This window comes from Sorex araneus, chromosome 4 (genome assembly GCF_027595985.1).
Source record: "Sorex araneus isolate mSorAra2 chromosome 4, mSorAra2.pri, whole genome shotgun sequence".
NCBI lineage: Eukaryota > Metazoa > Chordata > Mammalia > Eulipotyphla > Soricidae > Sorex > Sorex araneus.
Window position 1 is genome coordinate 73495142 of NC_073305.1, and position 15598 is coordinate 73510739.

General features: G+C 53.4%; 2 protein-coding genes across 4 annotated transcripts; one reads left to right on the forward strand and one right to left on the reverse strand.

The window, feature by feature from the left end:
• Nucleotides 1-2500: 2500 nt before the first annotated feature.
• MAPK7 (mitogen-activated protein kinase 7) lies at nt 2501-7243 on the forward strand. 3 transcript variants are annotated; one of them, XM_004612843.2, is made up of 6 exons: nt 2501-3039; nt 3583-3748; nt 4353-5431; nt 5540-6216; nt 6580-6713; nt 6838-7243. In XM_004612843.2, exons 1-6 carry the CDS (start codon nt 2808-2810, stop codon nt 6989-6991), a joined length of 2442 nt encoding a protein of 813 aa, XP_004612900.1. In that variant the 5' UTR covers nt 2501-2807; the 3' UTR covers nt 6992-7243. The 3 variants fall into 3 exon arrangements, with proteins under 3 accessions (XP_004612900.1, XP_054992626.1, XP_054992627.1); XM_055136651.1 differs by lacking the exon at nt 2501-3039 and having other exon boundaries at nt 3060-3732; nt 6838-7236; XM_055136652.1 differs by lacking the exons at nt 2501-3039; nt 3583-3748 and adding an exon at nt 3770-4091 and having other exon boundaries at nt 6838-7236.
• Nucleotides 7244-7435: 192 nt separating this feature from the next.
• On the reverse strand, nt 7436-10632 carry MFAP4 (microfibril associated protein 4). Its single transcript, XM_004612844.2, has 6 exons — nt 10208-10632; nt 9830-9908; nt 9465-9619; nt 8898-8994; nt 8641-8823; nt 7436-8369 (listed from the first exon to the last, which is right to left on the reverse strand). Exons 1-6 carry the CDS (start codon nt 10211-10213, stop codon nt 8122-8124), a joined length of 768 nt encoding a protein of 255 aa, XP_004612901.1. The 5' UTR covers nt 10214-10632; the 3' UTR covers nt 7436-8121.
• Between the last annotated feature and the right edge of the window lie 4966 nt (nt 10633-15598).

The window sequence follows — 15598 nt, forward strand, 5'->3', positions numbered from 1 at the left end:
GTGAGTTTTTGTCAGTAAATGTTGAGTAGTTTCAACTTATATACCCAGTGTACCTGAAATATTTATAGAGAAGTATTTAAAGGACACACAGTATGAATCTCCTGGTATTCTATTATATTCTTGGATCAGGTAGGACTATACCTTTGTCCACTTTGTTCCTTTGGCCCTCTTTTGTCCCCTGAAAAGATGTTTAGTGTGTCCATCTTTTAAATCCCCGTACTTATATTTACAGACACTGAGGACTTAATGTTGTATGTGTCTCAGAGTTAGGGAAAACTATCTGCTCTATTATGTAAAGAAAGAGCATTGAAGAAATATTTTCAGACCTTAGTGACAGAAAATGTCCATTTCCCATGGATACAGTTTATTAATGGTCAACTGTTTAAAAGATTCTTCGTTTTTTTTGCTGTGCTCTCAGGAAAATCAGAAGCAAACTTATATTTCAACCATGTTTCAGTATTAGATACCTATTTGTCCTGGAACTAGTCTAATACTACTATATTTTTCCTTATGGTGAGTTTTAAAAGTATTTATGAACTTTTGGGTATGAACCCAATATACCTCTCAATGTTCAGTGTCCCTCAAAATGAGTTAACAGACTGGAGATATACTATAGCGGATAGGGTCCTTGCCTTGCATGCAGCTGATCTGGCTTTGATCTCCAGCACCCCATATGGTATCCTGATCCCTGGCAGGTGTGCAGAGCCAGGAGTAACCCCTGAGCACTTCCAGATGAGGCCCCAAAAACAAACCAAAAAGAGTTAACAAAAAGCAGCTGTCACTACTGGAAAAGAGGCATCTGAGGGGTTGGTAATATCTTATTTTTATTTATATATTTTTGATGTCAGGGATAGAACCCAGGTCTTCACCTACGCAAAGCATGTGCTCTGTGCCCACAGTGAAGGGGGGGAGGAGGGCAACATTTTTTTAAAATAGAAACTCTAAAAAAATAGAAAATATATACTGTATATTGTTTGTGAAAATTGTGTTATATACTAAAGTGGAATCTTCTGTATGTATGTTTAGGAAGGGCCTGGAAGATGGTTCCAAAGGCTCTGTGCAAGCTTTGCATGCTGGAGCCCTTGGTTGAAGGCTGATGTTTCACCCCAGCACCACATGGTTCCTAGGCATTGCAGCACTTAGCAGGAAAAAGCTTCAGCACCCAAAACAAAGTTACATGCAAACACAAAAGTGGAGAATATAAGGTGTTTATATTCTACCAGCTTGTGCTATAGCTGCAATCCTAGAAGTGGTTTTATCGTTTGTTTTTAATTGAAGTAACTGCATCTATCATATGCGTTATGCAAGTTTCTGTTTTGTATCACTGCAAATTAACATGCAAGACACAATTCATTTCTGGTCCGGATTATTATTTTTTTTTCTTTTTGGGTCACACCCGGCAATGCACAGAGGTCACTCCTGGCTCTGCATTCAGGATCACCCCTGGCGGTGCTCAGGGGACCATATGGGATGCTGGAAATCGAACCCGGGTCGGCAGTGTGCAAGGCAAACGCCCTACCAGCTGTGCTATTGCTCGAGCCCCATGGACTGGATTATTCTTGTGTCACTAGTTTGCTCCTTAAAGCTAAACTTTCAGGGGAAGGTACAGTACAACTTCTGAGATAGCACAATAGGAAGGTTTTTGTCTTGTGCGCAACTGAATCGAGTTCAGAACCCAGACCTCTGCCAGGAGTGATCTGGAAGCACTGAACCAGGAGAATCGCTGGGAGTGACGCAAAATGTAAACCAACCCTAAACCTTCAATTTAAGCCCCTGGCACCTGGCCGCCCTGGAACTGCGCTCATCTCCACCCCTTCATGGTGAAGGGGTGGAGATGAGCAAGGCCCCGAGGACGAGGACGAAGCACCGCAGCCGAATGAGCCTCTAGCTCCTGCCCTTCTCCTCTATGGATGCCCCGCCACTGGCCCCAGGGCTCAGCCAGAGAGCAAGGTGAGCGAGGCGTGGGGGAAGTCGTGAAGCAGACCGCCCACCGGTAGTCAGGGGTGGCCGCTGGTCGGATGCTCTCCAGCCCCGGAGGCCCAGGCTCTCCGCTATTAAACGGCCACCGGGGACGGCGTTTTCGCAGAGCTGGGCTCCCGGGGCGGAACGGGCTGAGGAAGGAAGAGGAACCTAGGGAGGGGGAATTTCTCGAGCGAGCTGCCGACACTTCGCGCTCGGCCCACCAGGTCCTCGGCGCTCCGGGAGCGAGCACGACTTCCCGGACGGAGACGGGCGCAAGCGCGCACACCCGGGCGTAGCCTCGCACTGCGCGCCTGCGCGGGGAGCACGCCGGCCCCGGGCTCAGCTCTGCGGAACGCCCAAAGGCCCTTTGGGCGGGCCCCGCCGGAGAGCCGGACAGGGGGCGTGGCCTCGTCCCGGGGTGGGTTCGGATTCGACACAGTAAGTCGAGAGGGCGGGAACTTCGGCAGAGACCCCTAGCGATTGGCCAGACGCTGGAAGGGGTGTGGCCTGGGCCGGCGGGGCGGGTGGAGGGTGGCGGGGCTGGGCGTGAAGCTGAGGTGGTGGCGGCGGCCTCCAGCGAGTGACCCCTCGGCTCCTGCCACCGCCCTGCCCCGGGCCGGGGTCAGCCTGGGACTGCCCAGGGCCCCGGCGAGGTGTCGGGCCGAGGCGCCGTTCGGTGAGTGCGGCGCGAGGAAGGCGAAGTGTCCCGCCTTCCCTTCTTCCAGGCCCGCGCCTCCCCTCCGCGCCGCGCCGCCTTGGCCGTGCCGGCGAGGTGCTCTCGGCCAGGTGCTCGCCGGCCCGCGCACACGGCGCTGGGGGCTGGGGGCCCGGGCTCCGAGGGCGGCATGGCAGAGCCCCTGAAGGAGGAGGACGGCGACGGCGCCGCCGGGAAGCCCCTGGGGCCGGTGAAGACCGAGCCCGCCGAGCCCGCCGTCTCTGTGGCGGCCAAGAACCTCGCGCTGCTCAAGGCCCGCTCCTTCGACGTCACCTTCGACGTGGGCGACGAGTACGAGATCATCGAGACCATCGGCAATGGGGCGTACGGGGTGGTGTCGTCGGCGCGCCGCCGCCTCACGGGTGAGCTGCCCGGCGTCCCGCGTGGCGCGCGTGGGGCGGAGTCCGCCTGGGTGCCAGCAGGGCGCCGGCCCAGCCTCCCACGCCGCTCTCCGAGAGAGTGGGCTTTTTTCTGTGTTTTTGTTTTCGCCTTCGTTGTCTGCCAACTTCCTCCTTGGGCCAGTGACCACCTCAGACCCGCGTGGATGTAGATGCCTGTTTTCCAAAGGAGAAGTGTATTCGGACGCCGGAGGCTGGCACCAGGGGCGGGGGTGTGAGATGGAGTGAATTTAGGGAGGAGAAAGAAACACAGGCTTTGATTCACAAGCGTTGCAGAGCCCCACAAGTGACGGAGCCGGGCTCCCTCTCTTAACTTTGAGTCAGTGTCTGCCTTGGGGGAGAGATGTGAAGGGAACATGTGCTCACGTTCGCGGACTCTTCTGCAGGGCCTGGCATAGATTAGGCACAGGATGGCTCTTGCGTTCTAGGAGGTGTGAAAAGGGGCCTGGTGCCATCCTGCTGCTCCCCCAGATGCGTTAGGATATCAGCCTTTTCCTTATTCCCCAGGCCAGCAGGTGGCCATTAAGAAGATCCCTAATGCTTTTGATGTGGTGACCAATGCGAAGAGGACACTTCGGGAGCTGAAGATCCTCAAGCATTTCAAGCATGACAACATCATTGCCATCAAGGACATTCTGAGGCCCACTGTTCCCTATGGCGAGTTCAAGTCTGTGTAAGAATCATTGTTGGGAGAGGGAGGCGAAGTTGACTTTTTCTGAAGTCTGGGGCCATATTGCTACTTTTCTGGAAGGGATGCTGAACCTAAATGTCAGGCAGACTTGCCTGAATTGCTATGAATTGAGAATTAGTGCTCTCGCAGAACTTTGAGCCCCAATTGGGATTTCTTAAGAAGAGTACAGATGTATATAGGATAGTAAATGTAGGGTTCTCCTATTATAACTAGGGCTTCCTTGCCACATAGCAAACATTGCCAGTTACAAAACAGTTTCCTACAGAAAAGGAGAAGCCTCCACAGCTTTCATCAGAGTCCTTCAAGCTGTCACTACCAAATAATGGTGAGAGTTCTAAACACAAATCTGTTGGCCTGTCCTGGTTTAGTGTAATTTCCTCTTTTCTCTTGAAGGGAAAAACTAGTTTAAGTGAGAAAAATACTTCAGCTTAAATTCCTGGAAAAGTTAGAGTCTAGAAACTTTGTATCATACTTTGGCCTCTGTAGAGTCAAGGCTACTGCCATTACTTGCCTGGAGCTGGGATGGTGCATTGAGAAAGGGGCTGGGGTATTGGGGGTGGGGGCTCACATCTCTCTCCCCTTCCAGCTACGTGGTCTTGGACCTGATGGAAAGTGACTTGCACCAGATCATTCACTCTTCACAGCCACTCACGCTGGAACATGTGCGTTACTTCCTGTATCAGCTGCTGCGTGGCCTTAAGTACATGCACTCGGCTCAGGTCATTCACCGCGACCTTAAGCCCTCCAACCTGTTGGTGAATGAAAACTGTGAGCTGAAGATTGGTGATTTTGGCATGGCCCGTGGCCTGTGTACCTCCCCTGCTGAGCACCAGTACTTTATGACTGAGTATGTGGCTACACGCTGGTACCGGGCTCCTGAGCTCATGCTCTCACTCCACGAGTACACACAGGCTATTGACTTGTGGTCTGTGGGCTGCATCTTTGGGGAGATGTTGGCCCGGCGCCAGCTCTTCCCAGGCAAAAACTATGTGCACCAACTGCAGCTGATCATGATGGTGCTGGGTACCCCATCACCAGCGGTTATTCAGGCTGTGGGGGCTGAGAGAGTACGGGCCTATATCCAGAGCCTGCCACCACGCCAGCCTGTGCCCTGGGAGACAGTGTACCCAGGTGCAGACCGCCAAGCCCTGTCACTGCTGGGGCGAATGCTGCGTTTTGAGCCCAGCGCTCGCATCTCAGCAGCCACTGCCCTTCGTCACCCGTTTCTGGCCAAGTACCATGACCCTGATGATGAACCTGACTGTGCCCCACCCTTTGACTTTGCCTTTGACCGAGAAGCTCTCACCAGGGAGCGCATTAAGGAGGCTATCATGGCTGAGATTGAGGACTTCCACGCACGGCGCGAGGGCATTCGCCAGCAGATTCGCTTCCAGCCTTCACTGCAGCCTGTGGCCAGTGAGCCCGGCTGTCCTGATGTGGAGATGCCCAGTCTGTGGACTCCTAGTGGGGACTGTGCCATGGAGTCACCTCCTCCAGGCCCACCACTGTGCTCTGGCCCTGCACCTGAAACCATTGATCTGACCTTGCAGCCACCCTTGCCTGCCAGCGAACCCGCTCCCCCGAAGAGGGAGGGTGCCATTTCTGACAACACCAAGGCGGCGCTCAAGGCTGCCCTTCTCAAGTCCTTGCGGAGTCGGCTCAGAGGTTCCTTGTAGAAACTGGAATTGGCTGGGGAGGGGGTGGCAGTGGGGAGCTCCTGGCTGGCATGCGGCTGCAGGCTTTTTATTTTACTGCTGCCCAACTTCCCTGCAGATGGCCCCAGTGCCCCGCTGGAAGCTCCCGAGCCTCGGAAGCCAGTGACTGCCCAGGAGCGCCAGCGAGAGCGGGAAGAAAAACGGCGGCGGCGACAAGAGCGAGCCAAGGAGCGGGAGAAACGGCGACAAGAACGGGAACGCAAGGAGCGAGGGGTTGGGGTCTCTGGGGGCCCATCCACTGATCCCCTGGCTGGCCTAGTGCTCAGTGACAATGATCGTAGCCTGCTGGAGCGCTGGACTCGCATGGCCCGGCCCCCGGCTCCGACCCCAGCGCCAGCTTCCATACTGGCACCAGCCCAGGCCCCTGTACCCACAGCCCCCACAGCCCCCACAACCCAGTCCACCAGTCCTCCCATGGGCCCTCCACCACAACCTGCAGGTTCCACCCCAGCTTCTGCATCTCAGCCTGTCTGTGTGCCCCCTGGCCCTGTCCCCAACCCTGCCGGTTCTGGGCCCCTTCCTGGCCCTGCTGCACTCCAGACTGCCACTTCCTCTAGCCTCCTGGCCCCCCAGACTCTGTTACCACCGCCAGGGTTGCCTGGCCCCAGTGCCCCTGGTGTTCTGCCTTACTTCCCATCAGGCCCTCCCCTGCCAGACCCTGGGGGGGCCCCTCAACCCTCCACTTCAGAGTCACCCGACGTCAATCTGGTGACACAGCAGCTGTCCAAGTCACAGGTGAGATGCTTATGCTGTGGTGATAACTGGACTTGGCCTAGGAAAATGGGTTTGGGGAGGTTTGGGTATGTTCTTGGTCATGATAACCTAGCAGCAGATGGACTGTATCTCTCAGAACTTGTTGCTTTGCTCAGTGAAGGAGACAAGGGCAAACAGGGAGGTTGCTGGGAGACACTGAGGTGCTCCCTGGGAAGTGCAGGGCCTGGAGATGGTGGTGATGGGGCCTAGCCAGTAGTCAGTGACTGTTGAGTCAGCCAGTCAAATTTACGGGATGCCCGTAAATTTCCAGGCAGATTTGCTGTCTGCAGTCCTTGATTGACCTCTTGGTTATGCCACATAGTAATCTGCCATCATTCCCTACAGGTAGAGGACCCTTTGCCACCTGTGTTCTCGGGCACTCCAAAGGGAAGTGGGGCTGGCTATGGTGTTGGCTTTGACCTGGAGGAATTCCTAAATCAGTCTTTTGATATGGGCGTGGCTGACGGGCCACAGGATGGGTAAGATGGCTGGTCAAGCTTCTGGGAGGGGGTTATGGGAGGGGTTCTCTCCAAAAGGAGGTAGCCAATGGGACAGGTAGAGAGTCAGCCTCAGCTAACAGCACCTCTCCCATTTTCCATGCAGCCAGGCAGACTCGGCCTCACTTTCAGCTTCCCTGCTTGCTGACTGGCTGGAGGGCCACGGCATGAACCCTGCCGACATTGAGTCCCTGCAGCGTGAGATCCAGATGGACTCCCCGATGCTGCTGGCGGACCTGCCTGACCTCCAGGAGCCCTAGGACCACAAATTTGTGCCTTGCTGCCAAGAGCAGACCCAGCCCTGAGGTCCTTTGGAGCCTTCCGAACCAGCAGGGGATGCTTGGCTTGGATTATTTTGCAGGTTCATCTCAGACCGGCTTGACAGCTGTAAGCAACCACCTGAGCCACCACCGAGCCATGACAGATGGGGAATCTCCTCCCTGAGAGAGCTTTTCAGTATTGTATTTTTATTATTGTCATTATATTATTTTATTATTACATAACCTTTTCATTGTCTAAATGAGGCCTTTGGAATACAAGGTTCCTTCCAGTGCCTGACTCCGGCAGGGTGCCATAAGTAGGGGAGCAAAAAGCACCCACATTTTTGGGGCCAAGTATCCACATTTGCATGCACAAAAGTCAAAGCCACTTTATTTAGGTGCTGAGGTTTATTGAGACCTCTCATCCCCACTTACTCCCAGCCCTACAGAGGGTGCCCTCTGCCTTTCCATGGCAGAGGGTGAAGGGCCAGGTGGACCTCAGCTCTGTGCCCACCTTGGTTGTGGCTGCTTGGGGCTGGTATGCAGTAGCTGTGGTAAAATAGTCTCAGCATTGAGCTTTGGGGGTCTGGAATGGATAGGTGAGGGAAGCCGAGTACAATAGATGGGATTGGGGAGGTCCATGGTGCTCACTCCTGGGTGGTAAGTGGGTGGGAAGGAAAACAAGGGAAGATACCCCATGGCTGGAGGGAATGCAGGGATGAGACTTGGCATGTGCTGTGGATATTGGTCAGACCAGATGACCTGCCAGGGCAGCCTCAGAACAGTCCACGGCATAGATGCTGGGCTAAGGCGGAGCCCCTCAGGCTAGCTCTTAACCTCCGGGAGGGGACAGCGGTGACTCCTAGCATTAGGGAGCCCAGGCTGGGGTCGCCAGGCAGCTGCTGGCCACATTGTCGCAGGTGGAGGGACCAGAGGCCTGGCTTGGCTCTGGCTGTGGGTGGAGTTGTGTGGAGCACAAGCCTGCTTTGAGAAGCAGGTGCCGAGAGCTGCAGAGGGGACAGACTGGGGGCTGTGGGGCCAGGGCACAGGCAGGGCCAGCGGAGGGAGCACTCAAAGGAACTGGAGTAGTGGGGCAGGGGGCGGGGAGGGGGGGAACTGATGCCAGCACCTTAGGCCCGGCGAATTTTCATCTCAGTGCGCTTGAGGGAGTAGTAGAAACCTTTCCATTGGGCCCAGTTGATGCCATTGGCATAGGAAAGGTGGGCACCGCCTAGGTAGAAGCCATTGAGATTGGCAAAGTGGCAACTGCGGAACCAGAAGGCTCCCGAGGAGAGGGCCGCGCAATTCTGCACAAAGAGGTCCTGGTCCCGGTCGAAGGTAGAGAATTTCTGGCCACTGTGGTAGGATAGGGAGTCACCTGGTGGAGGGCAGGCGTGGGGACTGCTCAGTGTGACACAGCGCTGTCACTGTGACAGCCCCGCCACACCGGGTCAGCCAGGAATCCAAAGGCTGTTCTGCACAGGGCTGCTCTCCCCAGGACTGAGCCCAGGCTGGCTCTCAGCCAGCGGCGACCCTTCCAGGCCCCAGAGGGGAAAGGAGGGGCCTTCAATGTTTGGAGCAACTGAGCAGTGCCAGCCCTGCCTCCTCCCCTTCCCCCGCGCCCATTCCCTTTACTCAGCCTAGGGTACCTGCGCCACCGTCTTCAAAACCTGCCACATAGAGGGTATAGCCGTCCTCCTCAGCACTTATCGCGTTGGGGGAAATGGAGAAGTCCACATACTTGGCATAGGCCGTGTTGTTCTCAAAGTCTTCCAAGTCCACGCGCAGCTCGTACTTCTGCTTCAGGGTCAGGAGGTGCAGATTCTGCAGGCCTGTGGGCATGGGCAAAAGCTTAGCAGGGCCCTGGCTCGGGGCAGCCCCCCAGTCTGCTTGGCTTCTGCCTTACCTAGCCAGTACTCCCCGTCAGCGCGGCCGAAACCCAGCTTGTAGTCGTTCCACCCCCTGAAGAAACTCACTGAGCCGTTGAATCTCTTCTGGAAAATCTGGAGCAGAGAGGATGGGCCTGAACCTATAAGGGTCTGGGTAGGGGCCACCCCAGGCCTAGACCCTGTGTGCTGAGGCACATTGTTAAAGGACTGAGCTGTGGGTAAGAAAAGGCATATGCTGACTCGGGGCCCCTCAGTGAGCAGCTGCTGAGTGCCAGGAAGAGGCTAAAGGGGCTGTAGAGGATGTTTCAGAGTTCAGCCACCTGAATCCTGCTGCTGGCTCGTGACCTTGGCCAGAGACTTCACCCCTCTTGGGCTTGAGTTCTTCAGCTACACAAGGTACCTTCCAGAATCACTTGAGAATTATTTGTGCTAAGCAGTCTGAATCCCTTAGAATTGCCTGCACCTCACAGATGGTGTACCCTGTTTTCCCCACCCTAGAGATGAGGAAATGGGCTGGCAGAGATGATGCTTGGTCTTACGGCTGGGACTAGATCTGGGCACTTCCCCTTTGCATCCCCACTCACCGTCCACTTCCCGCCCTCAGTGGTCATATCACAAAAGACGGGCACAGGCACGCTGGGGCCGGAGGGGTAGATCAAGTAGACGCCGTCTGCCTGGTAGCCCTGGGCATAGATGTCATCACAATCCAGGGGTTGTTGAAGGCAAGACTTCTCCAGAGCTGGGGATGGGGTGGGGAGGATGAGGCCAGGGCCACCGAGGCTTCACAGACAATACCCCACAGTCCCTAGGAGGGAAATCCTTAGCAGGAACAGCACCTTCTACCTGCCCTGTTACTGCAGGGCTGGAGCTCGGTGGGAGAGGGGCTTCAGAGATGACTCAGAACAGCCCTTGCCTAGCCCGGCTAATGGTGACAGTGTGGGGGCCTTACCATCTCCCCGGATCCCAGCGGACTGAGGGGTGCAGGGATGCGTGGACAGAAGCAGGAACAGTGGCAGGGCCAGGAGGGCCTAGGGACGATGGAAGACAGAGTCATCCCACACTGCAGTCCTCCCCAAATCCCAGAGACCCCCGAGCCCCCTCTCACCAGCACATGAACAGCCCCCACCCCTGCCTGAAGCCCCTTGCCTAGCGTTTGACCTTTTCCCCAGTTCTCCCATTCTAGGTGTCAGGCCCAGCCCCCTGCAGGCTTCAAGAGTTCCTGCTGGGTCCCAAGCTTATGCCTTTAGAGCCACTTCTCTGCTGAGGGGCCCCACCAGAGTGGGCTCAGTCCCCCCATCCTGTGAGCCCCCCGCCCCAAGCCTGCTACCTCCATGCTGTCGGTTCAGCTCCAAGCGCTGGGTGTCTGCTGCCACAGACTGCGCCGCAGACTGCAGCCGCCCAGAGTTATGTGCTGGGGCCCTGCCAGCCCCCCAGCCCCGCCCCCTTAGCTGCAGGAGCCCCCCTTCACACCCCCTCCTGCCTGAAGCCGACAGTGGAGCATCAGCTTACAATGGGAGAATGGCTGGCGGTGTGGGCGCGGGCCAGGGGCCACCTGTGTCTCATTAGGCCTCCCAGGGGCAAGCACTGCAGACATTAACTCCCTGCTGGCTCAGCCTACTCCCGGGCCCCTCAGACACCACCCCCTGGACCTCTGGTCTATCTGGCACCCCAATCCTGCCATTTCTGATGCCCCTCCCCCGCAGCTGTCTGTTTATTCTCTCCCTCTCCTTCCCGGGCCTGTGTTCCATCAGCCATTGGAGAGGGGCTGAAGGGGTGGGGGTGGGGGTATGTCAGTGCTGGGAAGCAAAGGCCCCTTTTGGGGGAACAGAAGATGGGGTAGGGGGGCTAGAAAGGGGGAAGAGCTTCAGAGCTCCTGGTGTCTGCTGGGGCCTGATGGGCTGTGGGGTACAGGAGCATTGAGGGCCAGACCATCTGCTGGCAGGCCTAGGACATTTCTGAGCCATGAGCGCAGGCTGCAGGCGTCCAACTGCTGTCTGCCCCAGCTCAAGCCAGGGCCCCTCTCCAAATCCCCTGGCTCTGGCCCCCTCCGGCCCCCTCCTTTCCTTTCCAAGGACTTCCCTGGCCCATCTTTCTGGTCTACATACACGAGTATAGGGCCTCCTTTGTTTTCTGCCCCCTCATCTCTTCCTTTTAGACCTCTCATTTTGGTGCCCATTCTCCTCAGACTCCCACCTCAGCCCCCCTAAGCCAATGTCTCCTTGACAGGCCACTCCTTTGCGGCACCCATTGAGCCCATTGAGTTCCTGACCTGTCTTCTTCCCCGGACTGTCTCTGAGCCCCATCTGCTTCCTTCCCTCAGCCCCCTGAGAGCTGCACCTGGGAGTTCACTGCTGCACTGTCTTCACGCAGCATCCGGCTTCAGGCGACCTCATCCAGATCATCTTTTTAGATGGCCACTCTGACCATCACCACCTGTCTCCAGACTGGTGGCTTCCCATTGCCTCAGGCAGAGGCTCTGTTTCTCACTTGGACTGGAAAGGAGTTAACTCTGGCTCCTGACTACCATTATTGCTCACGACCAGAAAGTACAATCCAGCCACACACCGGCCCTCTCTGGAGATCCCCGACCTTGACTATTCTCACCATAGTGCCCACCTGCCAACTCCTTGTTGGCCTTCTGGGCTCACAGAGGTCTGGGTCTGTGCTTCCTATTCCAGTGTATTCAGCTCCCACCAACGAGCATGGCAGTCTCTCACCGAACAGTTAGCTTTTGAGCACCTATTTGTACCGGCTTCTGACGATATATCCAAATTCCAGGGTTCTGAAAGTGCTGAGGGAGCACAGGATATTAGATGAGAAAGTTGTGAAGAAAGGCCACTAAGCTCAATGAGAGAAAACAGTAGCATAGAAGGCTCAGCTAGCACCTACCAACTCAGCATATCCTCAGGCTTTAGTAATGTCATTATGAGATACATGTTGTAAAGTAAATAAATAAATCATCATCATAATAATAAATTATTTTGTGCCTTCTAAGGAGACAGGCTGGGGAAGTGTGGATGGGTAACTTGGGACATTGGTGAAGGCTGGTCACACTGGTGGTGGGATTGGTATTGGAATATTTAATATCTTAAATGACTATATTATGAACAACGTTGTAAGTCATGGTTTTTAAATAAAGTTCCTTTTTTTTTTTTGGTGTGTGTGGGGTACATTCAGTGGTTACTCCTGGCTCTGCACTCAGGAATCACTCCAAGGACTATATGGGATGCTGGGAATAAACCTGGGTTGGCTGCATGTAAGGCAAGCACCCTACCCACTGTACTATTGCTCTGTCCACCAAAAGTTTCAAACATTAAAAAAAAAAAAGAGGTGTAGTTATTCCTAATTTATTGTGTCCTGGAGATTCTGGAACCAGGCTGCATATGTCCAAAATTAGCCAGTGCAACCTGCTAGCTGGGGAATTATGGACAAGCTCCTTACCATCTTTATACTTCAGTTTTCTCCTCTGTAGAGTAAGAACTGTAGCAGTACTGGGGAATTGTGGACAAGCTCCTTACCATCTTTATACTTCAGTTTTCTCCTCTATAGAGTAAGAACTGTACCATACTTCAGAGGGTATGGTAAGGACTAAATAACCACATAACAAGTACCCATTATTGCCCATAATTAGTTGCTCATAATTATCCAAGTATTTAGTCTATATTAGCTGTCACCATTATATAAGCATAATGATTGTTTGTACATGAATGACTTGTCTGCCTCTCAACATCTATTTTTTGGTTTTGTTTTGGGCCCACACCCAACAATGAATGGTCAGGGCTTACTCCAAGCACTACACTCAATAGTCACTTCTGGCTCTGCTCAGGGACATATGAGGTCCTGGGAATTGGACCTGCTCAGCTGAGTGCAAGGCAAACCCTATCCTCTATATCACCTCTCTAACCCCTGAATATCTATTCTTCCCTGAGTCTTCAAGTAGGTAGGGCCTAATTTTTAACTGGGCTTCACCCAGTCTTACTGGCCAAGAAGATACAAGATACAACTATCAAAAAAGTAGGTAACTACTTCCTCTCTTGCTTCCCACCAAACGCACTGGACACGCTAACTAGGTCTCCAAAGACCTATGGATAGGATGAAGTCACATCAGGGCATGGGGCCCGGTAACGAGGGAGAAACTGGGTCCCTCATGATTTTGTGGAGTGAGTCCAAGACCAGCTCTGGACTATGGCTCTCTAGACCCCTTTTGTGTGGAAGAGAAAGAAACTTCTATCTAGTTTAAGCCTCTTGGTTTTTGCCTTCTATTGCACACCAGCTGAATCTAATCCTAATACATCACTCGGCAAATGCCAGCTAATTTTAGCAAAGGCTGCAAAAGAGGAAAATAATGAAAAATCAGTCATCAAAACAAATAATAAAATGTGCCCTAAGTCAAGTGTCAAAGACTTTTGGAATACAATAAACAAACATTGGAGTGAGAGACAGAATTAAGCAATTTAGTATTAGTCATAGTTTACCTATCCACTTTTTAAAACAGCAATGTGTATGGGTGCTGCAAAGCAGGTACTTTGTTCATGGGATATGATTGGAAATTTGTTTGACTCATTAAAGAAAGACACTCAACAATTAGTTCAAGACTCAGCATCTCTGATGATACCCTCTGTGGAAATGCTCCATCATAACCAAACTTAGACTTATATAGACTTGTGGACCTACTTGTTGGCTTTCCAGCGTGGGGAATCTCCCAATGTTTGAGGTTCCCCTCCTCATGTGAATTCATTTTCCCACGCTTCCCTGCACTTTGGTTGAAAACATGCCCTTGGTTTAGCTGATCAAATGTGCGGCCCTGGACTTCCTTTTGCGGGGAGCATATGAATTTTGGAAGCAGAAGCTCACATGTTTTGGGTGTTGCTAACCTCAATGGTGTCTGGATCCTTGGGTTTTGGACTGGTTAGTGGTGGATTTGCAGGCATAGTTCTGAGTCATACTGGTTTCAGTGTGAACTGCAAAGCCCCCAAATTGGTCCTCAACTCTCTGGCTAGGCTTGTTACTTTTTTGAGAAAGACCCCTGACTTCTGTGCATGAAGAGGATTCTCCCAGGGCTTCCTCATTGCCAGCAGTAGATGCCAACTCTAACCAACCTTGCAAGGAGTAGTCAAGACTTCAGGGGGTGCTGGAGGTGGGCTGGACCTTGAGGCTTGGGTAACAGGAGCTGGGGCTGCTCTTAGGTTCTGAGATATAGGTCTCAGGGCAACACTGTACGCTGGCATTATCTGCTCCAGAGCCAAATTCCAGGGGTGAGCACCCATGCATTGACCTTGTTGGATCACTTTCCCTCCCTCCTGACACTTTCTCCACAATTTTGCATCTTGTTCTGTCAGGACCAAACTGAATTTGGGTCAATAGTGGCACCAGCAGCAGGCAGTTGAAGAGAGAGAGGTTGGGGCTTCCCTGGCTCCTGCCTTTCTCAGAATTGAGGTGGCTGTGTCTCCTTTCTCCCCACCCCAGTTTCCTCCCTTCACTCCTTCAGCTTGGGATGGTAGGCCTTCTCCTGGTGCTAGTCCTGGGGTGCCTCAGTGCCCCATCCCATGCTGGTGTTCTAATACCCAGCCCAAGTAAATAACCCCCTCATTAAATTCTCTTAAAAACAAAATAAAACAAAACAGCTGAGTCTGCCTTTTGTTTCCTGCCAGGACCCTGGCTGACACAAGATTCGGCTTCATTTTTCTTCTAAAAGTCTAGCAGCTGGTTGGACGGAATGTTTTTAGCTTTCTCAGGCAATTCCCAAGGACTAGACCCCACTTCCTCCCCAGGGTACAAAACACCTGCTTATAGGACTTGTCAAACTGCCCGTTGATTATGTTCCCATTTTTAGTCTGAGCCAGAGAGGGTTGAGCGGGAGTGTTTTGCAAGGAAACCTCTAGAGAAGAGAGCTCTGGAGGAGGACAAAGGGTGTATCCTCTAGCTCAGGCCAAGTGAGGGACTCCAAGAGAGGCGGGGTTGTCTGCAGAGGGAAGTAGGCTGCTCCCTGAGGGGGATCCACTGGGGGGACAGGAGGCAGGGACAAGGCACTGACTGGCACCACAGATGTGGGACCCAACGGGTGTTGTGGAAGGTCAGGTCAGATGGCATTAGGGACCTCATAAGTGACCTCATTTTAATTTAAAGTCACATTCTGAAGTACCAGGGTTGGGGCTCCAACAGGCGTCTCAGGAGACACAGTCAAGTAGGCAGCATAACCTCCTAGAAGGCCCGGGCTGTATTTGGACCCCTGGAGAAAGAGCAGTAAACAGACTTCAGAGTGAAATTATGCCGATATTGTCAAAGGGAAAGTGAAGCAGGTGCCCAGGGAGCAAAGGTGTTAGGAGGGTTAGGCTGGGGCTGGGTCTAAAGGAGGCACATTTCCCCTACCGCCTAGGTTTTCTTCTTTGTAAAGAAGGAAATTAGGATGGATCAGGGCTTTCTTTCTACTTGGGCCATAGTTTGGGGCAATTTTAGTTGCTGGAGCTTAGGGTATAGCTTAGAAAAGAAGACGGTACTAGGGCAATAGTACAGTGGGTAGGAAACTTGCCATGGATGCAGCAATTGAAGTTAATCCCTGGTACCCCATGTGCTCCCCCACTGCCCCCAACAGAAGTGATCCCTGAGTACAGAACAGGAGTAAGACCTGAGCACTTCAGAGTGTACATCCCCCTAAAAAAAGAAGCAGGTTAGTCATGGGAGTATATTGGAAGTATATTGGAGTATATTGGAGTATATT